The sequence below is a fragment of the Microtus pennsylvanicus genome, chromosome 16 (genome assembly GCF_037038515.1).
Source record: "Microtus pennsylvanicus isolate mMicPen1 chromosome 16, mMicPen1.hap1, whole genome shotgun sequence".
Classification (NCBI taxonomy): Eukaryota; Metazoa; Chordata; class Mammalia; order Rodentia; family Cricetidae; genus Microtus; species Microtus pennsylvanicus.
Window position 1 is genome coordinate 36,423,254 of NC_134594.1, and position 27,072 is coordinate 36,450,325.

General features: G+C 44.7%; 1 protein-coding gene across 1 annotated transcript in view; it reads left to right on the forward strand.

The window, feature by feature from the left end:
- Schip1 (schwannomin interacting protein 1) overlaps window positions 1-27,072 on the forward strand; it is a 644,640-nt gene that overhangs the window by 130,253 nt on the left and 487,315 nt on the right. Inside the window, exons 2-4 of the mRNA XM_075951114.1 lie at window positions 5,939-6,003; window positions 14,567-14,644; window positions 24,639-24,774. Coding sequence (XP_075807229.1) covers window positions 5,939-6,003; window positions 14,567-14,644; window positions 24,639-24,774 — 279 coding nt within the window. The remainder of the gene's footprint in view (window positions 1-5,938; window positions 6,004-14,566; window positions 14,645-24,638; window positions 24,775-27,072) is intronic.

The window sequence follows — 27,072 nt, forward strand, 5'->3', positions numbered from 1 at the left end:
ACTGGCTCTCCCTCTCTCAGCCTTTTAACACGGCAGAGGTTGTTCACTGCCAGCTCTGGGACCACGGGGAGGGAGCCTTGCTCACCACCTCAACTCTGAGAAGCAGTTGGCCCGTGCTACCACCAAGTAACTTGTAACACGCTGCCCACAAAACCCATTCAAGTGCTCGGCCTCCTGAAAGAGCCAGAATTCTTGTATGTTTCTTATGCTGAGTCAATAAGCCTTCTCTTAAAGGAGCCATGAAATACTTGCACACCACCAGCAGACGGAGCCTATCTGAAGATATGTACAGCTTCCAAGAAGCTGTGTTTAACTCTGTTCTTTTGTGTCTAGAATCACTTCCCAAGTTCTCTCAGGTTTTATGTGGATGTAGTTGCCCACGTTGGTGCCAGGTCTGTAAATGGAGGCTGCTTATTCATTTCCTAGCTGCCCAGACCCAAAATAATCACACAGAAACTATATTAATTAAAACACTGCTTGGTCTATTAGCTTAGGTCTATTAACTAACTCTAACATCTTAAATTAACCCATTTCTATTATTTTATGTTTTTACCACAAGGCTCATGGTTTACCAGTAAGGTTCCGGGGTGTCTGTCTCCTTCGGTGGCTCATGGCGTCTCCCTGACTGGCCAGACAGGAATAGAGTGAGCGATGATATACTTCCTGTGTGTCTTCAGTGAGTCCCTAAGTTTACTGTGGATAGAAACCCTGCTGTGAACAGGCACAGGGAGGCCCACAGTCACTCAGTCCCTCTCCTGATTGATAGCCATGGCCATAAAGTCACAATCGCCCTGCAAGCAGAGTGACTGACTGTCAAGCTGTCCTCTGAGTGCTGGAAACAGAAGAGTGTCTTTTAAAGTCTACCACTCACCGATGTGCCCATAACTTACCCGAATGCGCCCCTTAAATGAGCTGTTGATGTCGCATTAGCCATTTTTTTCCTCCCACGGAAATTCATGTTCAGCTGCTAGGTAACTTCCCGGTGTGAGATTTAGAGGTCTGCCAGCCATAAAGATCCTGAATGCATAATACATAAACAAACTGCGTGCTCTTTTTACAGAAAAAAAACGTTAAAAAGAAAACAGCAAAAAGAAGAAGAAAGCTCATCTCCCTTCTTCCAAAGGGAGTCTTTCCAAAGCATAAGTCTTGCATTTTTATTTTTGATGGCTTTTTGCCTTTAAATATATGGGATGACTATTAATGCCCATATTCACAGCAGGGATGGGGGAAATGGTGGTAAATTGTAAGCACATTTACATTATAACAAGGCCCATGGACGCGTTGTATTTCACACAGTTATTTCAACAGAGCTTGGACTCCCTCCAATTTAATTTTCTGAAGTTGTGCTGTGCAGCTGGGTCATCCCTGGTCTAATCTGGGAAATGCATCTCTTAAGGCTGTGGATCAGAACGCCTGCCTCCCAGCTGCCACCAAGGGGCATCATTTACAGCTACTGGGGTTCGAGGGCAAGACATCAGACCTACTTTATGTGGACACAGCAGCCTAGCTAGCTTCATAAACCCTAGTACAAAGTGCAATAATCAATATTTCATGTTTAATGACGCAGAGCCAAAATTAGTATAGATTTTATGTCTTCTACTCTTCGAAATTATGCAAACATTAGTAGCCCCCCATTTAGAGCTCTTATTATACTTCCATTTAAAAAAAGGATCTGGCGGGGGGATTGGTGAGGAAACCTATTAATATTTAATTGAATGATTAAGTAGTCAAAAGCATCAAAAGCGCATGTGGCTTTTAACTTTTGTTAAATAGTTACCCTTAGGTTAATATGGAATTATTCCCAACACACACACACAGAAAAAAGCTGATTTATGTGAGTGTCGCTGGCTTTGTCACCCATCGCCACAGAATGAACTGAACTGTAGACTGTGTTCACATTTTAGCTTTCCCTAGATGCTCTGGGGCATGCTGGGAATACTGTAACTCCAAAGAGTTAAGAGGTTGTATTTAGACATAAGTGCACGGTAGAGGAAAAGCAATATTGAAAAGATTTTTGATTTTAAACCCCGTCCAAACAACATAGCCTACTTATTTAGAACATAGATGGTGTAAAGATAAAGAAAACAAATCGACAAGACCGTTTGATTATTGAGCAGGTCCAGTAGCTGAGCATAGAGTCACAGAGATGAATTTGCCAGAGTCTCCTGCCTCTGCCCCACTGTGTTTGACAGGACATTTGGCAAGATTAGGGTGGGAGGGGGAGGCCAGATGCAGGAAGTCAAATACCCTATCGGACATTCATTCTAATATTTCACTCGCAAGTTACTTCACAAAAACTCTCTTGGCAGTGGGTAGTATGACGAGTAGCTGGCCAATTACTTACCATAACGGTATAGCTTACGCTCCCTCACCACTCATAACAGACTTCATTTGGAAGAATTTGCAGGGCTGTGTATGTGGGTTGCACTGAGTAATTCAACCTGTATTTTGCAGAGGCATTGAGTTTACCATTTTTTTGTAGCCAAATAGAGTAGGGTAGGAATTGCCCTATTATTTTTTTGGGGGGGGGGGAGGGGGGATGAACCTGAACTGTGAAATGAGTTTGGAGCTTTGGGTTGGGACAGCTTCTCCTACAAGGGATCATCTTTGTGTGGATGTACTGCTTTGTTATTTAATATGACTGATTGATTTTGTTCATTGTGCTTGTTGGGATGGCCAGGTAGGACAAACAAAAGCAACGTGGGATTCTTGGCGTTTTAGCTGGGGCCTGGGATTAAAACAGATTTTAAAAGGGTGATTTCAAAAGTACAAGGTAGTGAGGGCAGGGTCTAGGTTAATACTCCAGGCTTGGAGAAGAATCTGGAGCCGTCCAGGGGTTGTGTGAAAGAAGGGAAAGGAAGAGGAGAAGGGGAAGAAAAGAAAGGGAGAGAAAGTAAGGGAAGGACTGGAGGGAAGGGAAGATGCGGAGGAGGAAGGAGAGGGAGAAGTAATGAGATTAGGGCTGGGAATGGCATGAGAGAGAGGCCACTGGGAGCTGCGACCTTCACCTCCTGTCAAGCTGTGTTCCAGCAAAAGCATAAATCTGCTGACTTCTTCCTTCAGCTCCTCTCATTTGTCTTGGTGACCACCTCCCAAGAGCCGTGAACACAGGGGCATAGCTGATAGAAACCCAAGTCATAAGTTCCCCAGGCCACAGAGGAGAGTGGAGAGCAGTAAAGGGACCACGTGAGAGAGTGGAGGCTGTGAGCCTCAGGCCGTAAAGTGTCTGCATCATTGCCACAAGCGATTCGATTCATTCACTCCACATGTGTTTAGTAAGCCATAAATGCTTCCTTCTGGGGGTAGGTACAGTAGGTGACTGAGACAGCAGCCCTGACCCCCAGGAATATCGTGGGGGGGGGGGCAGACAAAGAGTAAAATGAAAACTGGAATGGCAGCATGTTGCTGAGGAACTGGGGCTGGAGACAAGAACCCTTCTAGAGGTTGGGAAGATCTCCGCGGAGAGGCGTGGGGTTAGAGTCTTCCTGAAGGAAGATGGGATTGAACTAATAGAAAGGTGAGAAGACTCAGTCATTGAATGTCATGGAGGAGAACATGTGGCTTCTGGAACCGTGTGGCCTTTCCTCTGAGCAGGCTTACAAGAGTACAGGAAGAGAGGAGGTAAAACAGAGAGAGGCAGGCCAAGGGACGGAATCCATCCAACAGCATCAAGGAGCTACTGATGGTTTCTGGAAAAAAATTAACAACGACAACAAAAAAAATGTTGCCAAATATAAAACCAGACACACGTAAGACTAATGGGAGAAAGTCATGATGGCAGAGTCTCTCTGTCAATGTGTTTAGTGACAACACAGAACTTCCTCAAAGACAAAATTCCCCATAGGATTGTTGAGCAAGCTAACTTCCCAGTTCATTTCTGAGAAAATGAGGATAGGCTTTGCAACTTCCAGGTCAACTGAAATGGGGTGCTTAAATAACCAGATGACAAAATCAATCTCCAAATCGTCAGCAGAGCAGCTGCTCAGAAAGCCTGGGTCAGTCGTCGACTGTATGTTTAATATAATTTCCTAGAACACTGAGAGTCAGACTGAAGGAAGCACCCTGTCACAGCCTGTCCCACCCAGAAGACTCCCAGAAAAGATGGAGGAAAGTGAGTGACAGAGTGGCAAACCCTTTCCTTCCTGCTCTCCTCACTGAGTGCCCTACGATAGGAGACTAACAGTGCACACCACAGCACACCATGGACAAGGTCTGCCAAGCGCTGGCGCTCTTTCTTAACCATAATGTGGAGGGTCAATAGACGTGTAACACCTACAAATTCACCTCTGGCTTTTGAAGATAATTAAGGGCTAACCCATCCTCCCGTTCCAATGCCACCACCTCATATTCATTCTCTGTAAAAGCAGGTCTCAGAACTACCATTTATACAACTTGCATTACTGATTATGGCATCATGGGACAACAGAGTAAGAGGGAAGGATTAGGGAAAAAAAGACAGGTATAAAGAATACGTTTCTAAAACTGAAGGAGGAATTTTACTGTAAAAGCAAAATGCTAAATACAAATTTGAGAAGGATGTTCTATATAGGTTTGTCACCTACCTACCTGTCAATCATCTATCTTTTTTTTTATCTAAACTGCATGAAATCCCATAAGAAGTTGGGTCAATAGCAGTAAGGATGACAGACAGGGCAAACAAAACCCAGAGTGGGTAGCTGGCATGTTGCGGAGGAACTGATGTTATGGAGGAGTTGAGGGAATCTAGAAGATACAATCAGGACCATTTAGCATGTAGCTCACATAGAAGAAATGGTTCCCTCTTCAGAGGGCTTTGGGAAAAGGCATCCAGACAGACTCAGCCAAGTTTGTCATTGGTAAAATCCCCTAAATGCTGAAACTCTTTTCTAAACAGTCTGTTGATTTTGCTCTCAGAGGAACTTAGCTGTTCCCAGAACCTCAAGGCATGGTTCAGCTAAAACAAGATAATTTAGGGAGTGTTCAAAGGAATTCAAGGAAGAGGCTTCTGCTACTGGCGGCTGAAGTTGCAAACTGCCCAGTGGAAAGGCTAGAGGGCCTGGAGAGAGGTGGGGGAGGGTCAAGTTCTGGAATTGCAGAACCTGCAGTGCAGGTATGATTTCAAGTGTGCACCAAGAGATACGTAGGGTATATAGAAAGACAGGCAAACATCACCCCACTTTTCATAAGAGGCTTGGGCACCTGGAATACTGGGGTCCTTCAAAATCCTAGACCAATACCCCTCCAACAGTGGGGGATCATTTCAGTTCCGATTGTGCCTTGCTTTGGGGACTGGTCACTTCAGCGCTTTCAGGAAACAGGTTGCATAGTATGACTGCCTCAGGGAATGGTCTTCTCAGGTAACCGAAAACTATAGGCCTGCTTTATATTTCCTCTTCCATGACTTTAAGACTGAAGACCTGCTGGCAGTGCCATCAAGAACCCATGTCAACTTCTGTAGTATACCTGTAGTTAATGAGATCACAGTGACTGCAGATATTAAAAATGTAGAGGGGTGTGTGTGTGTGTGTGTGTGTGTGTGTACAAGTGCTCATGCGGACTACATAGAAAAGGTTACCAAGAGAAAAGAGAGAAGGTTTGTCTTATGGCCAAACACAGCGCACATCCATGAGAGAGCCGAATTCAGCAAACAGCAAACTACTGTGGACTCATTAATTTAGGACGAGTGTATGTATGTAGATTCATAAAAACATACCCACCCTGGAAAAAATAGCAGGAAGCATTCTCCTTAGTGATGAAAACAATCAGTCCATTTATACCATAGCACTGTACTCGAGTTGAAGCAGGGCTTACACCGTAATGAGTGTTTAAGGACCTAACAATTGCTGCTTCCTCCTCCAGACTCAGTGGTGGCTTGTCTCAGTGCTGCTAACAGCCACCCTCAGATAATATTGCCAAAATTACAAGTTAGCAATTATTGATTTATTTTTCTTTTTTACAGGAAGAACTAAAAAGGCTACAGAATCCTTTAGAACAAGTGGACGATGGAAAATACTTGCTTGAGAAGTAAGTAAGAGTTCAAAGGAAGTTAAACTATTTGCAAGCTTGAAGAGATGACACAAAAAATAAATCCTGACCAGGCAAAAGTGAACAACCAATTCTGACAGTTGCATATGGTATCTTTTGGCTAAGAAGTATGCTGTGTTTGAGAGACAGTTAGTCAGCTTAGGGCTGGTCCCACTGCTTAGCTGAGCAATGAAATGCATAGACGCCCGCTGTCCAGGTCTGAGAGCCTGAAGCTTGTCCCATTTTCTGTTTGGTTTTAGTCACAAGAGGCAAGCATAATTTTGGACACAAGGCGAGGACAAGCTAGGCTAATAGAGTGTACATTCAAAATAGCACTTCAATGTGAAATAAAATTAAAAACAGAAAGATAAAAGTATCTTACAGTTACATTCTGAAATCAAATACTATTTAGAGTGTATGAGAATTCTATCCTGATTTCAACTTGAGGCCAAAGACTTCAAGGGTTTATCACACTTTAGCATGGCTTGTAGTTTTGTAAGGATTCTGAAACACTAACGTATCCAACTGATGAACAAGGACGATTCATCAAGACAAAGGCAGAGAAGATAGCCATCCATTACTGAGGACTTACAATGCAGTCTGAAATACTAAAGCTTAGCAGACGTTTGTTCAACAGACTCGGACTCTGGCCTTTGACATAGGCAGGATTAGGACCTTTTCACCAATAAACGAGGAGACTCAGAGAAGGGTCAGTTATAGTCCCAGTGTGCTCAGCTGGTTACCAGTATGCTCAGCCGGTTACCAGTATATTCAGCTGGTTACCAGTATACTCAGCTGGTTACCAGTATACTCAGCCGGTTACCAGTATATTCTGCTGATTACCAGTATACTCAGCCGGTTACCAGTATACTCTGCTGGTTACCAGTATACTCAGCCGGTTACCAGTATACTCAGCTGGTTACCAGTATACTCAGCCGGTTACCAGTATACTCAGCTGGTTACCAGTATACTCAGCCGGTTACCAGTATACTCAGCTGATTACCAGTATACTCAGCCGGTTACCAGTATACTCAGCCGGTTACCAGTATACTCAGCCGGTTACCAGTATACTCAGCTGGTTACCAGTATACTCAGCCGGTTACCAGTATACTCAGCCGGTTACCAGTATACTCAGCCGGTTACCAGTATACTCAGCCGGTTACCAGTATACTCAGCTGGTTAGTTCGTACAGATGAGGATGAAACCTGGCTCTGGAGGCCTCTTTACGTCAACCATCAGCTGAATCCTCAACTGAGTCCTCACATACCACCGGCATGGATGCATGTCCTGTGGGGTTCTGGACACTAAAGAAGAATGTTCGTACCCTCGAGAATACAAAAGTAGGTAAATTGCAACCACGAGAGCTCTCAAGTCACACAAACGACTACAAAGAAGTAGGGAGGAGGGGCTTGGGGAAAAGAAGGAGACTCTCAGCAGGAACACAGTGGTTGTTGTTAAATGCTTGCAGGGATGGTCCTTAAGGAGCAGCTAAGTTGCTCTTCTGTTCTAGAAAGCGGAACAATGATTGGGGAACAGGGTTTATGGAAACAGCCATGTTAGTAACAAGAAGGACAGTGATTTTGAAGCGCCATCTTGAGCCACACCAGAACAGACGTTTTCGTTCAAAATTGAGTGACAGGCATAAAACGTGTCCTAGAAGAGAGGAATGAAAACACTCAGGTGTAGAAAAGACTCCTGTAGGTGCAGCACCTCAGGTGTGGTTTCTCTTGCAGCCTTTTCCTGCCCCTGTGACTCTGGATACACCATTTAACCATCAGAGCCCCAGGGTCAAGCATCTTTAAAGAGATTTCATTGCTGGCTGGGAAATCTTCCTGAAGGCATCAAATGAGACAACCCAGGACAATGGGAGCCTCAGTGCCAGCTCCCTGCTCTTTCCATCTGGCTGGATGTTTGGACAGGGACTCTGAGATTTTTCCGTTTCTGTGGTCTATGGCCTTGTCATGTCATCACTGAAGGAAAGTTTTCTCGCTGTTGGTTAGATGAAGTTTTTGAGTTGCTTGCTCCTTTGATTTAGGGCATTATTGTTATTTCTGGCTTCATAAGATGAGTAAATAAGAATAAAGGAAATTATCCATTATGGAAAATGCTGTGAAAGTCTCTCAAAACTTACAAAGTAGAACTACTTCATGATCTAGAAATTCCATTACTAAATATACATCCAAAGAAATGAGAAGAGTCTACCAAGAGACTCCCACGCCTTCTGCAGCGTGGCTTAACACCACCAAGACATGGAGGCAGCCTCAGGGGCAGTGAGCAGATAAAGACAGCGTGCTCATAGACAGAATGGAATATTATGCATCCACAAAATAAAATCCCGTCATTTGTTATAATACGGATAAGCTCGGAGAGACTCTATTAAATAAACAAGCCAGGTGCTGGAAGAACCCTTTCAACTCATGGGAGTGGAGAAGGGAATGGAGTTTCCACAGGCCGGGGGGCAGGGGGAGGCAGCCCAGAGGGGTGGGGAAGTGCGTACTAACGATGCACTTTGGTATATTTCAAAAGAATGCCAGAAGAATTTATAGTAAAAAATTATCATAAAGAAATGATAATACGTTCGAGAGGACAGATTAAAGTAATTTAAATACCAAACGATGTTTGCCTATTTGGAAAATATCACATTAATGCATATGATTTAGAAATGTACTTGTCTGTGTGAGCCTCTGTGTACATGAGATTTTGCACACATGCGTGTGCGTGCTCACTCCTGTACGGGGGCACGGAGTCTAGAAGAAGGCTCTGAGCCTCCTCCCATTTCTCTATTTATTCCTTTGAATAGGGTCTGTCTCTCCACGGACCTTTGGCCAGTGTTTTCTTGACTAGGATGAAGTCATGAGGACCCCAAAGGTCGTCCTGTCTCTATCTAGCCTGTGGGAGCTGAAGTTACAGGGCTGTACCGGGCTCTGTGTTTGTCTCAGAAATGCTGGTGTCAGATCCTAGGCCTCATGACGGCAGGGCAAGTATTTGTAACAGCTGAGCCACCTGCCAACCTTAACATGTCCAAGGATTACTTATTAGTTGAAAATAAACTTAATTTTAAAACTAGTTAATCCTTCCTTATGAACACGTCCACCAGGTATATGTAACCAATAATAATGATGATTTTGGCTCATTCTGGAAAGGTTGTTCTTCTATGGAGTCTCATGTTGCAATGACATGAGCTCTAACTAGGCTTCTTCATCTAGGTATTTAGAGTCAGCTTAACAAAAATGTTCTGACTCAAGCCCTACCCCAGACAAATTGAATCTGCAGTCCTGGAGACAGCATTTGGCCTCTTCAAGTGGTTCTGAGGAGGAGCTGGGGTGAGGACCAGTGCGCAGGTTTTCTTTTCAGTCTGTGCAGTCACTCAGAAACAACCAGAGCAGCCACGCTGTCTGAGGATGCACTGTTCAGCCCGTTCCTTTATCCAACCTGGCTACATCTGGCTTTCATTATTGATTTAAATGTAGGAAATGAACTGCAAAAGTTGTTTTTTTCTTTCCTTGCTAATTGACCACAGCTCCCTATTAAATCTCTCAGTACAGCCAACATGAAAATCCCCCAGCTCTCTGCTCCCAGGAGGACATGTGGACATTGGTGAAGTACGTGTGAGTGAGGGGGGGGGGGGGGACTTGTTCCCTCACCCTTCCCGCACTCCTCGCCCACTCCAGTCAATGCCAGCTTCTTCCTTCTCTTGTGCCAGCCAGAGACTCAGGAAAGCTAAAAGCTGCTGAGAATGGCCTGGCTGTCTTGCAGATTTGTTCTGTTCTCTTGTGAAGATGGAAGATTCTAGGGATGGGAATTTGTTCCCCTCAAAGAATACAGACAAGCACAAGTCCTACCACACAGGGAAAAGTTTCAAAAGAAGCCGTCTCTTTCCTGCTTATCAATTACAGAGGGAAAAAAATGCAATGGGCACCGGACCACAACATTTACACGGATTTCTTGCTACATTTGCATAGATTGCTGGAAATTTTTCCTGGGCTGCTTCCAGGCCGCACTGTGTCCTTGATAACTGTCAGAGTTGATTGAAAAACCTCGGGTGCTTCAAGAGAGCAGTCCAGGCATTTCGTTACAGCTGTAGCTGACTTAGGTGTCGATGTAAATCATCTCTGCTATTCAAAATGACCGTAAGTTAAGTGATCATGGTGTCATAGCCGTTGATCGGTTATTCCCCCTTGGAATATCACGTTTATTCCAAGTGCTCAACAGGGTTTGTTGTAGACAGTGTGAAGGGCAGGGAGGCTATAGCTCCGTACCGTGGAAGGCCGGTTGAGAGCATTTACCTCCACGTGTACACGTACACACAGACACAATAGAGCTTGGCTCGTGTCCAAAAATAGAGGCAATTAATTGGTATGCTATTAATTAGGAGGCTTCTTGGGAGTTGATTGTTAATGATAATTACTTATTAACTTATGTAAGACCTTAGTCTAAGTGCCTTGCTTTTTTTTTTTGATTATTAAAGCAGGCTCTTTCTCTGGTGGAAGACTTGTGATTGTTCCACCATTGTCCTGATATATAATGACTTGATTAACCATTGATAAGATGTTCTAGTACTAGCTAGCTTAAGCCAATAGATGTTTGTCATTTATAGCTTGTTGGTGATGTGTAATTTGTATGCCAAAATTAGGCCATATAAGTATTTTCTTTATTAAGCAAAAATTCACTGTCATTGTCTTTGATGATCGTAGGCTATATTCCCTATATTGCAGGTACTCTTTGCAAATTTGTTAATTTGTAATTAATGGGATGCTTAATAGAATCAAACTTTAAAAGGCTGCTACCCCTACCAGATCACGTGATTGTGAAGTACATCATTGTATGATCCTCTTCCCTGGATGAGGTCCATTTATGCCTCTTCTTTAATAACATCGATTACACTTACACATCATCATACACGTTGCACACATTTATAATACACACCTCCCAGGCTGAAAGAACAGGGACTATGGGTAGTGTTTTCACCGTTTTGACCCCATGCTTTGAATCATTCCTGGGGCACACATGGCTGGATAATAAAGAATTAACAGCAAATGCTGCAAACTGGTGCCGCAGAGTAAAAGGTTTTTCTACCTCTCAACCACAGGCGGTGCCGCAGCAGAGCTCTTTTGGGCTCGTGGCACCACCTAGTGGCCGTAGAGAATTCGCCTGTCTGGTGACGGTTCCTCACTAGGAGGCTGAAGACAAACCCACGTGACGCTAAAGGGTTAGCGCTAGGATCCGTTCCTCCTGTGTCACCGTTCTTTCCTGCGGTCTCTGTCAGGGTTCTCATTCATTTGAGTGGCCTTTTAGCTAGTTTATCTGCGTTTCCCTGATGGGTCCCCTGCACCAGTCTCGAAGTTCCCCTCCAAACTCCCTGCACTAAATCTTTGCTCCCCGGCAGCACTGGCTTTCTTACTGGAGGTCCCCGTATACTGGTGGCATTTCACAACTTGGCAGGACACCACTGGCCTTTGAAGGAACCTAGACACACAAAAATATCAAAGTACAGCATTAATTTTGTCAGACACAGACACACACACACACACACACACACACACACACACACGTTGGGGACCAGCCTCAACAAAAACACCGCTCACCAGGGTAGAGGCATGGAGATTTAGAAGTATAGTAAAGAATATGAAGATGTAAATGAAAATAATAAAACGGAGAAACATATGGAATAGTATCGAGAGGGAGTTCAAGTGAATAGTGAAAATTCACCCGCATTTAATTTCCAACTGCTTAAAATACCCCTGACTCCAAAAGGTAGGAGTAAGACAAAAAACTTGCTTCAACACAATCTAAGGAAATGAACAGAACAGTTGAAGGTTGTGGGCTACAGCCGTAGTTAAACATTCTGTTGCTAGAACAGAACAAGTCACACTCACACCCTAGAACAGCACCTTCTGTAGGCAAACCAACCCCTGGGTGGAATCCAAAGTTATCTCCTTAAGGGAGCAGAAACTTAGTTGGATCCTTAGACTTTTGTTTGAGGTAGAAACAGGTTTCCTTATCTATTCCAGGAGCAGAAGGGCTGGCTATTAGCCACACCTGTTGGCGATAACCTTGAGAGAGGCCAACTCTCTGGTCTACACTTAGGTGGGATTTTTGAGGTAGAAGCAAAATAACCTTGAAGGAACTAGAGGTGAGTTCCAACTCTGACCTTTGGTCACCGCGGAAACGGGATCACATCTTTGGGGCTCCACCCCCCCCCTTGCTTGTACTTTACAAAGGATGCCCTAGTTTGATTTTCTGTTGCCGTGATGAAGCACTGACTGGAAACAGCTTGGGGAGGTAAAGGTTCTTTACAACTCCTGGGTAACCAGCTGTCTTTGTGAGAAATCAGCTCAAGGCAAAAACCAGAAGGCAAGGGCTGTAGTAGAGACCCTTTGCCTAGAGGAATGCTTTTCCTGACCTAATTTCCAGCTCATGGTCAGCTACCTCCCATGCCCACCTGCCCAGGGGTGGCACTGCCCACAGTGGAGCGGACCCTTTCACATCAATCGATAATCAAGGAAATGCCCCCACATACTCGCCGACAGGCCAATCTGACAGAGGTCCTTTTTCTGTTGAGGTTCTCTCTTCCCGTATGACTCTAACTGTGTGCCCAGTTGACAGGCAACTAGCCAGCAGAACAGGCATGGGTCCTGGACAGTGCTGAAGAAAACTATAAAAGACTCAACCACTCAACTGCATTCGGTTGGAGCGAGTATCTCAAGACTGGTATCAGCTCTTCCAGCCAGTGTCTTGCAAGGGATGAGTAGCAAGACAGGGTCCGTACAGTTCTAGCAGCAGTGTGGAATAAACTTCACTGAACTTTGCGTTTCCCAGCTACATTATGACAGTGGAATCTTTGCATTTCCTGCCTACTCCATATCATGTCTTTCTAGCCTTCCCCTTTGACATCCACTTCTGCTAAATTACCTCCGCTTTATGTTTCCTATTATATCACTCTCAACTTTGCATCCGCTCTGCAAAAACCTAGCCAAGGACAGCCTTCAGCCTGGCCAGTGAGCAGCCAGTCAGGGGCCACAACATCCACAAGAAGCTGTGTCAACGGGACTCACAGCTCATGCTCTCCTCGGTGTGAGCTCAGAAACAGCTTAGTGGTTTCTGTAATGAAGGGAGAAGTTCCTTGGCAGTGGCGTCCTTGAGGATAAATAAGGGATAGAAATAAGAAGAAAGTAAGGGTTAAACTGAGTTTTCTACAACTGCCCAGTCATTTCAGAGTGTGTACTATTCTCCTTCGGTCTACCCTCTCTAGGAAAGATCTTCATTTCTTCTTTATTTATCCCCAAAAGGCCATTTTTTTTCCTTTTTTTTTATAAATTTATTTATTTATTAAAGATTTCTGTCTCTTCCCCGCCACCACCTCCCATTTCCCTCCCCCTCTCCCAATTAAGTCTCCCCCCAGCCCGAAAAGCAATCAGGGTTCCCTGTCCTGTGGGAAGTCCAAGGAACCCCCACCTCCATCCAGGTCTAGTAAGTTGAGCATCCAAACTGCCTAGGCTCCCACAAAGCCAGTGCGTGCAGTAGGATCAGAAACCCATTGCCATTGTTCTTGAGTTCTCAGTAGTCCTCATTGTCCGCTATGTTCAGAGAGTCCGGTTTTATCCCAGGTTTTTTCAGAGCCAGGCCAGCTGGCCTTGGTGAGTTCCCAATAGAACATCCCCATTGTCTCAGTGTGTGGGTGCACCCCTCGCGGTCCTGAGTTCCATGCTCGTGCTCTCTCTCCTTCTGCTCCTGATTTGGACCTTGAGATTTCAGTCCTGTGCTCCAATTTGGGTCTCTGTCTCTGTCTCCTTTCATCGCTTGCTGAAGGTTAATATTCAGGAGGATGCCTATATGTTTTTCTTTGGGTTCTCCTTATTTAGCTTCTCTAGGATCACTAATTATAAGCTCAATGTCCTTGGTTTATGGCTAGAAACCAAATATGAGTGAGTACATCCCATGTTCCTCTTTTTGGGTCTGGCTTACCTCACTCAGGATAGTGTTTTCTATTTCCATCCATTTGTATGCTGTTGGAGAGGTTGTGGAGAAAGGGGTACACTCATCCATTGCTGGTGGGAATGCAAACTTGTGCAACCACTTTGGAAGGCAGTATGGCGGTCTCTCAGGAAATTCGGGATCAACTTACCCTTGGACCCAGCAATACCACTCTTGGGAATATACCCAAGAGAGGCCTTATCATACAACAAAAGTATATGCTCTACAATGTTCATAGCAGCATTGTTTGTGATAGCCAGAACCTGGAAACAACCTAGATGCCCTTCAATGGAAGAATGGATGAAGAAAGTATGGAATTTATACATATTAGAGTACTACTCAGCAATAAAAAACAAGGCCATTTTTTTTATGCATTAGCTGGGAACATTTTGTTGAGCAGCTGAGAACATAGGATAGAAGAGGCAGCAGAGAAAGGCAGTATTTTCTTTCTAGAGTGAGGTCACCAGTGTTTAGGATTCTGTTAATAAATCCACATCACCTTTTTAAAAAACCACGTAAGTTTGGAGTGTTTTCACTGTGAACAACAACTTCCGGGGTTGAGTTACTGACGAGCTCTTTCTCTTTCTAGTCACCAGCTGGCCATGGATGCGGAGAACAACATTGAGAAGTTCCCCCTCAGCCTACAGCTGGAGTCAAAAGTGAAAATGTGAGTCCTTGCAGAGTTACACGAATCAATTCATTCTGCAGATGTGTGCATCTGTACCCCTGAACACACTCAGAGTGCATCGGCACCAAACCTCACTCCTCTCCGTTTCTCATTTGCATGCTACAGGTCCAGTCAGGGCTGAGGCAGAAACCAAGCTGCTTCTAGCCTACACCACCATCTGTGGGCGATGGTAGGAAGTATTTGATGGAATATTCACTCAGTTTGGGGTTTTCCTTCAGGTCTCGTACAGCTCTTTCTATCATATTTCATTCTTTCATCTTGTCCTTGATGCCCCCACCTACATGTGTGTGGAACCAAGGCTCTCTAACACCCTTCTTACTTCCTGATTCCATTCCCACCACCAGTGTTGGGGGGAAAACACATCTTCCCCACTCTTACGACGGTGGATGATGCTTCTGCACAGTCTCACCCAATAAAGACCAGTGTGAGGCCACCTCCTGCTCTAAGTGACGATAACAATGAAACTGTCCTAATTCCACTGCAGCATCAATAAAATGACACTAGCAAAGGGAAGCGAACCCTATTATAAGGTAATGAGGGCTTTTTTGGGGCCAGCCTCAATGCCCTTTCAAGGTCTAAATTGGAAGCGACAAGAAATGAAAGGGACTTTTTCCTCTGTATAACCTGAGGGTGAACAAGGTCTCGCGTGCTTTTCCAAACCATTCTCTTTATTCATCTGCATCTATTCCAATTCTGTTCTCCTACTTCTAATTTTTCCTAGTTTTTTCTCCTCTCTTCTTCTCTCTCCAGTCCCAAAACTTTCTTTTTTCCATGAGCCTTGAAGAGATAAAGAAAACATAAAAGTTGTCTCTCATTTGTCAAAAGCACATTCCCAGGGCAAGCGATAGGGAGTTGAGCCATTGCCATGGCAACACAAGGGTCCATGGTTACCAAAGAGAGATCAGCTTTGAGACGTTGGTCTTTTGTTAACAGAGTGGCAAGCCCAGAATTGCCATGCTTTTCTTCTAACCTTGGTTGGACATCTGCAACTCTGACCTTGTACATAGCTGCAAAGTTCCAAACTTATGATCTATTTATGAAAAGCCTTTAGTTTAGTTTGAACTTGCGAGCTAATCGTGTGCAGTTAGTCTGAGCCAAAAGGAACAAAGCAGGCTCTTAAGTGTCTACAGTCCTCATGGGATAAATAGATCTAGTTATGAAGCATGCCCTAATATATATGTTCTATATATCAAAACCATAAAGCTAAAGGAAAAGCCATCTTTCTGACCACCCACAGATATATGTACCCGTAAGATGGAGATACAATCATAAGACTACATACACACATCACATGAAATTACACACTAAAATGACGGTAGTGTGGGGAGACACCAAATTGCTTAAGCAGAATGACCAACAGCTTCCAAAGTTTATGGTCCTTGCCCAGACAGGATTAACCTCCATCAGATAAGCATTCCTCTGGTGGGGTGACATCAGAACACTAGGTGCCACCTGCTGTAACTCTCATGGCCCCTGACAATAAGACAAGTTATCAACCTTTTAAAGGTATTCTTAAGTAGAGAAGGAAGCTATCAGAATCTCACTGTGCCACAGAGTATCCCCTTCATGACTAATTTCTGTGCTTCTTCAATACTCCATGTCTCACTCAGAGGCACAAACAATAATTACCAATGCTGGTTGGTACATGCAATCTTCCATTCCCCGTTAAAACCCCAAAAGTTTAACACCCACAGAGTTTAAACGTGTCTGAACTTGAGAACCACAGATCGTTTGCAGAGAAGCCCGAGGAAGAAGGGTGTGTGTGGGTATGAATTTGAACAGTAATTCATTCCCGGATGAAGGCATTTAGCCAGGAATGGAATGACAGATTTATGGTATCCTGACGAGTGAAGAGGGACGTCCATACCGCTGTGAGTCTCCGCCAGCCTTACACATCCTTAAGAAGACGGCCATCGTGTGAGCATCCAGCCTACTCCTCAGGATCAGCCCAGAGGCAGCTTCTGAACCAGCCGGGTGTCCTGCTAGGAAGCTCTGTGCCTCGCTTCCTGAGAGAAGGAATCTGGCTATTGAACATTCTGAAGTACGAGCACAGGTTGCCGGGGTGTTAGGAATATCTTTAAGATGAGGTTGTTTTAAATGAGAAGATGCTACAGAGGAAAGCTGCCGTATGGGGGAAAACGTAAAAGAATCATTGGACGATAGAAATAAGTTAGGAAATGTTTTTAAGTTTTATTTTTAAGTTTTCATCATCTTTAATATATCAAGGTAGAGGAGTGGGTGCCAAGAGGAGGAATAAGTAGAGAAAAAAATTCAAATCTCTTGAAATCTCTCGGTTTGCGAGTCAGCCCACTGAGAGAGCTGAGGCCTTGTGAGTTTATGCTTACTGGTTTGCTGGAGGAGTCTCAGCTCAGTGAAGTATAAATTAATGCTTTTTATCTCTCCTAATAACTCAGAATCCCATTTCCAGTCACTGGTGGGGGCTGAGGGGAGAGAGTTTAGTCTTGCCCAATAATGGAATTTGAGTCCTATCAGAGAATTTACTCCAGCTCAGTGAGTTTTGTCTAATTTGGTTATTAAATTTGTAACTCCCAGGGTAAGTTCCATATCTTCCCTACACACACACACACACACACACACACACACACACACACACACACACAAAGAGAGAGAGAGAGGGAGAGAGGGAGAGGGGGAGGGAGACAGACAGACAGACACACACACACAGAGTGCATGTCCTATTGACTACACCTTCACCTCCTCTATGCCCACCTCCCTCCCTTCCCTGCTCCTTCCCTGTTCTCCTTTCTGCTGCAGGCTGTTCTACCTCCCCTGTGCTAAACCCCTGGGTTTCCTGCCAATGGTGAGCACTCGGGCTTCTAGGCAGCTGTCTCCTTTAAAGTGGCTCCAAGGCTTGGAATCGTGGAGAATGGGACCACAGGGCCCACCCAGGAGCCCTCACAAAGCAGATTTTTGCCTGCTCATCGGTTGTGTTTCTTGTTCTTCTAAGCATATCTTTTGAGACAACCTTCCCTGCAAACCTTGGCATCCTTACAGGGGAGGCATGGCTGTCCTTGCTTTCCAAGGGACAGGAGTTCAGGCATGAAGAGAACTAATACAAGGGCCTTTGTCTGGGCTCTTAGAGTCACCCTCCAAAGTCACAGGCTTTGTCTTAGGGCTCCTGACCTCTTTTGGTAGTGACAACATAAACATCTCCCTTCTCCGAATGAAAGAGTCATTTGGGGACGTACCCCTCCTACCTGATGAAGACATACTGTAGGCTCCAGGGCAGGGTACAACCGACTGATGGGGAGCCCTGAACCGCAAAGGCAGAGAGACACTCAGATCACAAAGACAAGCAAGAGGAGAATTTGTCTCAGTGTGGGCAGCTTGTCCTGTGTGAGTGCGAACCCCAGCATGGACTGTGGAGCAGGACAAGATCCCTTCTGTTGGCTTCTCAAACTCTAGACCCTGTGAAAAGGAAAGCATTTGAAAGAAGGGCCAAACCAGGCATTTGGTAGGGCAAAGTCAGAAGAAGGAAGTGGAGGCCTCAATAAGTGACCCACTGAGAGGGAGAAGAAAGGGAAGGAGGGAAGGAAGAAGGGAAAGAGAGAGGAAGGGAGGGAGGGAGGGAGGGAGGGAAAGAGAGAGAGAGAGAGAAAGAGATTAAAGTGTCAACAAAGGACATTACCTACCTCACACAGCTGTTAAGAGGTCATTCTAAGTTTTAGACTTGGATGATGGATGAACTGTATCAAGAGGAAAATAATCAGGACCACACAGGATTCATGGAAGGCATTTGGGGGCAGTGAAGGGCAGGTTCCCCACACACCAGGAGAGAGCAAACCTCCATCAGACAGCCAAGTGAATTCGCCAGATGAGGGATGCCAGCACATTCCGAGGAGTCCGGCTGAGCCTTCCCTGAGTGGAGGCTAGAACAGGTTGGTCACGAAAGTATGCAACGAGTGAGTAGCAAAGTCCTGAGTCAAAAGGAGGAGGGGACCCCTCAGACTCCCGAGAGTCATCCTTCATGTCTGGGCCACAGTTTACAAAAGGAGGCGGGGACCCCGCAGACCCCCGAGAGTCATTCTTCATGTTTGGGCCACAGTTTACAGGCTATAGGTGAATATCAAAAAATTCCTCCCAATTTAAACCACTATTTATGCTTTGATAATATTTTATGATAGAACGACATATTGTTATATTGAACATTAATCACTTTTTATTTGAAAATGTATTTGACAAGTTGCAAGGGGGAAAATCCCTGTTGAGATTTCAGAATTTGTGAGACTATTTCATTTAAAAAAAAAGACATTAAATCTCATTACTTAAGCACAATCTTGGCTTACTTATGCTAGTTAGTTTATATCAGCTTGACACAAGCCAGAGTCACCTCGGAAGAGAGACCCTCAATTGAGGAATCACCTTCATGGAGTGGCCTGTGGGCATTTGGGGAAGCATTTTCTTGGTTAATGACTCATGTCAGAGTTCACCATGACCCAGCTGACGGTAGGTGGCGCCATACCTTGGCGGACAGTCTTTTTTTTTTTCCGTTTATTTATTTATTAAAGATTTCTGTCTCTTCCCCGCCACCACCTCCCATTTCCCTCCCCCTCCCCCAATCAAGTTCCCCTCCCTTGTCAGCCCGTAGAGATATCAGGGTCCCTGCCCTGTGGGAAGTCCAAGGACCACCCACCTCCATCCAGGTCTAGTAAGGTGAGCATCCAAACTGCCTAGGCTCCCCCAAAGCCAGTACGTGCAGTAGGATCAAAAACCCACTGCCATTGTCCTTGAGTTCTCAGTAGTCCTCATTGTCTGCTATGTTCAGCGAGTCCGGTTTTATCCCAGGTTTTTTTCAGACCCAGGCCAGCTGGCCTTGATGAGTTCCTGATAGAACATCCCCGTTGTCTCAGTGTGTGGGTGCACCCCTCGCGGTCCTGAGTTCCTTGCTCGTACTCTCTCTCCTTCTGCTCCTGATTTGGACCTTGAGATTTCTGTCCGGTGCTCCAAAGGCGGACAGTCTTAAGTGATACGAGAAGTCAAGAGAAGCAAGCTCGCAAGCGGCATTCTCCAGGTTCTCTGCTTCAGTTCTTGCCTCCAGGTTCAGGCCCTGAGTTCCTATTCTGGCTTCTCTCTATGACGGACCCATGCACTGAAAGAAACCCCATCCTCCCAAAGGCGCTTTTGGTCAGTGTTTTATCACAGCAACCGAAACACGGCTGCAGCCAAAAGCACAGTATGTAGAAGTTATGTGAAAAGGGCGGTTGAGAGCACAAGCTTTGAATTCAAATCCCAGCCCAGTTCTCACCTCCCGTGAAGCATTGGGAACCCTGGCAGTCTCTGTCCTCCCTGGTGCTCTGCCCCTAACAGGATCTTAATGGTTTTCTGGGAGAACAGCAGAGAAAAATATTCAGACTATTCTAGCTTTCCTATCCAAATCTGTCTTTTCCAAATGTATTTATACATCCACCTGGTCCTCCAAAAGAAGTTGTGGGTCCTTTGGGGGCCCAGAAGAGCACAGGGATGTGGGGTTTACACATCACCTGAAAGCCTTTGCTGCGTCTTTTGTTTTCTGAAGCAATAATGCTGGCTTACCCAGGCCTGCTCTGTGTGTCAAGTGTGGGGCTCACCCATCTGCATGTGTCATCAGCTGCCCTCTTGAGAGAGTTCCTAAGAACGCATTATTGCGTGTTCCTGTTGTGGAAGGGCGAGATGCAGGCCAGACTGTTTAGCATTTTGCTTAAGGCCACAGCTAATGAGAAGTCAGGCCAGTCAGGGCCATCTATCATGCTCAGCACACTTCCTTGTGAGGTAGAGCTTTTTCTCTGAGCTATTTCTAGGACATGATGTTAGAAAAAACACATTTGTTCATCACTACTCACCATTATCCCGGGACTACCTAGACAGTGATACATATATGTGGGAGGCCATTGCTCGGGGGAATTTAGTCTTGTGGAGGAAACTGGACTTGCTGGGAAAGAGACCCACAGTCTGATAGACTGTGCTTCCAGTGTTTGATGCCATGTTGGGGAAGCTCTCCTCTGTGCTGGACTCCTGGCTCTCATTTCAGAAGATCTCTGTCTTTCTCATGAAGAGTGTTTACAGAATTAAGACCTAGGCTGTCTAAATCGTAACCTGTGAGGGAACCGTCCTCACAGCCTGCTAGCTTCCCCACCTTCCCTGGGCCTTCCGCCTGATAGCTATCCTCTTTTTCCATGTCTTTTTTGCCATCTCTGTCCCCCCTTCAATCTGATCCACCCTCTAGGACCGAGTTCAAATCCCAGAGCTCCCCAAACCTTCTCTGAGCATCTCAGCCCTCCTATGGAAGCCTACCATATTTGGTAGCAATGAGGGTGCTACCCACTGTCATCCCCCTGATGCAAGATAGACATAAATAAACAGACTTAGATCAGAAGCAGCAAACAGCCTGAGGAAAGAGACAGAAGAACTGAGAGCCAAAAAAAAAAAATGACCTCAAAAAATGTTCAGCTTCTATTACGAATGATGCTTATACTTCAAGATGTTGGACTGAACAAGATATATGCCCTTATTTCAACCAGTTTTTAAAAGCATTATATTGATTGCATAGTTTATTTTTAAAAATAAAAATGTCAAGGTAGTCTGTATGCTACATCCATAAGAGAGATTTGCGAGTTGGAATTATGGTAGAGCTAGCATGAATGGCTGAGCAGCTTCCACGTTCTCTTTTTATCCCCTCCCCCAGCAGTTGAAGACGGTACTAACAAGACTCGATATTTAAACACTTTACTATTTGGAGGGCATGGTAGAGGTATTAGTAGTGTTGGCTAAAAACACTCTTCTTGGGCCCAGAGACTACTGATATCGTGACTGCACCATTAAAATATAATAATGTCATAATTTAGTACAGTAGGCTAATGTGACATAAATGGCTTGCTATTCTTAACCTCTGAAAGAAGGCATCGTCCAATCTGCAATGCAGTCTTTAAAACTACAATTATTGAGATCAAGAATAATAGGGTAATATGCTTTCATCTATATAGAATCATTTCTGTGTATGTCCACAATGGCTATACTTTAGGTGTTCAAAAATGATACAAAATGTATTAAGGGATTAAGAGGGCATAGAGATGTTCTAAAACATATTTTAAAATAGTAAATATATTTTTGTACAATTTAAAAGGCATTAGACATTGTTACAGTGTTTATCAGTGAAAGAAGCTGTCTATCCACTTAGAAGAAATGAATCCTGCTTTCTTAACCTCCAACTTGCAGAAAATTAAAATGTCATCCTCTGGATTCCACAAAACTGAGGAAAGGGGATGCTTAACCAAGTTCACCTTTGCAAAGCCCTCACTTTGAGTTTAGCCAACATTGATTGGGTCGCTAAAGAGTTACACCGCCCCCTGGTGTTCAACATGCCAAAGTGCAGCATCCCTTCAAATTACACATTTGAATGGTCAAGGCACTTTTTTTTTGTTTTTTTTTTTTTCTTGGTGTTTGCTTCTTTGTTTTTTAAAACAAAGGCTAGGGAAGGATTCTTTGGAGTCTTATAAACTCTTGGATATTATATGGATCATAAATATATTATTTAACTTTTCACTTTTTTTTTACATGGAATGTCTTTTGGGTCAGTGTTTATCCCAAGTGCCCCTAAAGTATTTGCTAAGCCTCAGAGGACCTCCATAACATCAGATCTCATGACTCGCTGATGGTTTCCAAAAGTTTTTAGCTCTCTAATGAAGATTGTCCCCAAAGAAGCTGTGAGGTGACTAGCCACTTGTAGGTCTTTAAAATTCTGCTTAAAACCTTAAAGCTGAGGAACAATCAGCAAGGGCGCATTCTGTTCAAGCAGTGAACAATAAATAAAACAGAGAGCAATTATCACTCATAGCAGAGTCAGAGCTTGCTTTAGGGGGCTGAACTGTTTATGGGGGACCCTTGTCTTAGTTAGGGTTTTATGGCTGCGAAGAGACACTGTGACCACAGCAACTCTTATAAAAAGAAAGCATTTCATTTGAGCTGGCCTACAGGTTCAGGGTCCATTGTCACCTGGTGCAGGAAGTCCTTCTGTCTATGTGTTGCTTTTATTGGTTAATACGGAAGCTGCATTCGGCCAATGGCTTAACAGAGTAAAGCCAGGCTGAATGACACATATAGAAGGAGTAGGGAGGGTCAGAGAAGCCATAGAGTTGCCAGCTGGAACCTTGCCGGTAGGCCATGAGCTTTGTGGTAAAATATAAAATAATAGAAATGGGTTAATTTAAGATACAAGAGTAAGCAAGAAATATGCTTGAGCTATTGGCTAAACACTATTACAAATAATACGGTTTCTGAGTGATCATTTCAGGTCTGGGCAGCTGGGAATGAACAAGCAGACCCCAACACCAGTCACCATGGCGGGAAGCATGGAGGTGTGCAGGCAGACATGGTGCTGAGAGATTCTCCATCTGGATCAGCAGGCACAGAGGGGAGAGAGAAAGAAAGAAAGCAAAAGAGAGAGGGGGGAGATAGAAAGAGAGAGAAGACTGAGCCTAGCTTGAGCATTCAAAACCTCGAAGCCCACCCCCAGTTACATGCTTCCTCCAACAAAGCCACCACACCTAGTAACACTGACAGTTCCTGGTGACCGGGAATTCAAACATATAAGCCTGTCAGAGCCATTTTTTACTCAAACCACCACAGCCGTTAAAACTCTCACTTTAGAATTCTATACAAACCACAAGGAACCTAGAAAAACAGGTCTCAGAAGAGTAATCTGACCTCCAGGCATGAGCCTCTCTTAAGCTCCACAGTTTAAGATAGGCCTCTGAGACCAAGGCATTGCTTTCATGGTCCCTTCTGGACTTTTCCTTGAATATTTTAACTCATAAAACCTCCATTACTTAGGAAAACAATGCAGTCCAATAATATGATGGCATTTTGTGTTCCTTCTATCCACAGGCTATTGAGAATTGATGGTATTCAATTCAGCCTGAGGAAGAGGTGTGAGTTTGTTCATAAGTCAATAACTTTAATGACTCAGCTCACATGGGAGAGAGTAGAAGACCTGGTTAGGCATCTAGCAGAGGCAGTGACAGATACTAACTTATCACGTTAGAAAACCGAGTCCTGGCAGCTGGTGTGCACGTCCAAATGCCCAGGAAAAGTTCCAGCACCTTCCCTGATGACCCACAAATTGGGACATTTCACTGTCTGAGTGTGGAGCTGGTGGTCCACAAAAAATTCCTTAACTTTAGCTCAGAAACGGGACAGGTGCCTATTTTTCAGGACGGTCTTTTGTTTGTTTGTTTGTTTGTTTTTTCTGACATTAGCCCCAGGTTAAAAATAATAAACTCCCTAAAGAGAAATAGTAAAAAGCCACCTAAGGACCTGTTACTTTCGTGTCTTCAATAGCACAGGACACTCAGAGAGTCTTTATTACCTGTGTCAACCCACAGTGTGTCAAGTAAATGACTGCAATGTTTTTGGGGACTTGTCCCCATGTCAGGGCCACCAGACCACCGCATCTGGCCGTGCAGGCCTCCTGCCCAGTGTTGTGAACGCCACCTTGAGGTCTAGGTGAGTACAGTCCCAGAAGTGTGCTCTGTGGTCTACGTCCAGAGCCTTGGCATCGGGTGGACCATTTGAAGTCATGCAGTGAGGGAATTGATGTATCATCCTCAACTATTCGCTTTTCTCAAAGATGGGAAATGGAAATATTTGTTGTACCCTAAATCCAAGCTCATGTAGTGCCCAGACTACTTTGGCTTTGACTGATGCTCCTCCCTATCCCCCACCCTCCGACCTTTGGCTTAATTGACTTTTTCAAGCTGAGTTAGCCTAGTCAAGTCTGAGAAAGACAGTCTGGTCGGTTTTGCTGTGGTTAGTGTTTTTAAGATCCGGCCTTGATGGCCAAAAAACTCAGCTAAAGCCCAAGTGTTCTTTCTTGAAGCCCAATTTATCTTAGAGTTTCTCCATCTCTAGAACCAGTCCCCGCCCCCGTGCCCTTCTGAGTCTGTGACTGGCAGTGACATATTGCCGGGTTTCTCCGCAGCCTTCAGCGAGCATGGCGACAGTACTTGCAGAGGCAAGACCCCCTGGAGAAGAGGAGCCCGTCCCCACCCTCCGTCTCCTCAGACAAGCTGAGCAGCTCTGTCAGCATGAACACTTTCTCCGACAGCAGCACACCCGTGAGTGTCCCTGCCAGCTTGCTTGGGCTGGCTTGCTCCGCATATGGATGCCCCCCCCCCCCCCGCGCTCCATAATGGCTCTTATTCCAAGAAAAGATCTTGAGGTGGTTTGTGATGGGGGTGGTGTCTGTACCACAAGGAAACCCACAGTGAGGCTCTTGACATCTTTGAACCAAGACAAGATTCGTGGGCCCAGAATGAACTTGACCGTGTCCACAGATTTTGTGAGATCGCGTTTCTCTGTCACTGAGGTGGGCGCTGCCTACCCTCCCTGCTTTTCTTATGGTGTGTTGGCTCCGGTATGTGCCTGTGCGATGCTCGGCTGGCTTGAAATGTTGAAGGCGATCCTAGACTGAAATGGGCTGATTGGGGTTGAGTATGCACATGACTAAACGGGTACCACGTGCCCCTTCCAAACCGGGCTCCGGGAAACCTGCACCTGTATAGGTGCCCGACAGTCAGTGAAGGAGCATAGCTCTCCAGGAGGAGATGAGAGAAGTCCAGAGTTTTAAGTGATGCTGATTGAAAGGGAAGCATGGTTTTGTACTCTGAAATTGGCTCGCTGACCACCAGTTACGAACTCTCGGTTAGGGCATAAGGTTTTGGAGTGAACGCGTCTGCTCTAAGTCTGTGTTTTAAAAGCGCTAAACGAGGCACGGGCGAACTGGAGATCAGTGAGTTTCGCCATTATGATCGTCTAGTTATAAGCAATCAATGAAATGATAAAAAGTTGGGAAGAGGTGATTATGTAAAGAATGTTATTTTCTTTATTTTTTTCCCCCTTGGCTACTTTGCTGTCCTGTGGTTTTTTTTTTTTTCCAGTATTTTAATGAGATCAGGCAAAGGTTACTTTCTTGGAAATGTTTTCAGAAGATGGCATGGATTGGCATATTATCTAATGGTTTTGTGTGGGCATGAGTTTTTTAAAAGAAAGAATAAGCTGGCTTTACAGCTGTTGAAGTAGAAGGGGAAGATCTGTTTCCGTCTGGCCCCAGACCAGGATCTTTGGAGAAACCTGTCGCTCTCACTGGTATCCCGGCCACTAGAGGGCGCCTGTGAACCACGTTGGGAAATGCTGCGTCTCCAAGTTGGGCAGTGCTCTTGATTTATGAGAAAAAGAGAAAGTGAAAATTGAGTCCTTTGGATGCCTTTGCTGTGAATGCCAATAGAAAATGCAATTAAATGATTTAAAGATTTTTGTATGAAGGACGGAAACTCGATTTCAGAAACCATTTTTATCAGTGGATTAGGGGTTCAGATTTGCCTGCTAAACCTGCGGACCCCCCCCCCCCCCCGCCCTCCAAAATTATTTACATTACTATTCATGACAGTAGCAAAATAACAGTAATGAAGTAGCAACAAAAACATGTGTTTTATGGTTTGGGGTGGAATCATCACAACATGAGGAACTGTATTAAGGTTTGCAGCGTCAGGAAGGTTGAGAATCACTCACTGCAATTCAGGACAATTAGATTGAGTCCGGCAACCCACTGCTTCTATGTGTTCTTTAGCCTTTTGGAGTTGTTGAAAGCTTAGATCATATCTTAGCCCTACGTTTTTCATCGATTCGGTGTTTAACCTTTGCACCTCAAGTGTTCTGTAAGTAAACGCTGGTTTGTCCGTACCTGTGGGTCTTCCTCTTTTTTTGTGTCTGCTCATGGCGTTGAGTTCTTTAAACCAGCATAGCCCGTGAGTTCCCTGGATCTTTTTTTCTAATAGAAGAGCTTTGCCTTGTCTAGATGTTTTCTAACAGTTGAGTTTTTCATAAGGGGTGTCGATCAAATGTCTTAGCTCTGTGGGTTGAGGGACAAAGAAATGTCTAGACATCTAAAAAATAATAGTCAAACAAGTTTTTTTAAAAAAATCATTATTGTCCTCTGCTATCAGAAAGCAAACAGAGACTGCTAGATTCTGATAGAGGTTATTGACTATAACAGTGACTTCCGGATTAGTAATGGCAGTCATCTGACACCAACTGTACAAAAATAAGATGCGAAAGATACATATACAGAATATAAGACATAAGCAATGCTCGGTTTGAACTGCTTCCAAGCCTCCAGGCTGCCAGGAAGGCAAACATCCAAGACTTCATTGAACTCCTTCAGCGCTGAGCATCAAGCCTACGTGGGCTCTGCATGTACTGAACTACACCCCTAGCCCTATAAGGCTTACTGGCTTGAAATGAGTATAGATGGATAAATATTCTCTTCACTTCCATGATTATCACATTGACAGGTTCCCTAACAGGAACGGTATCTTTATATCTTCTGGGGGCTTTGCCACCCACATGGGAACAAA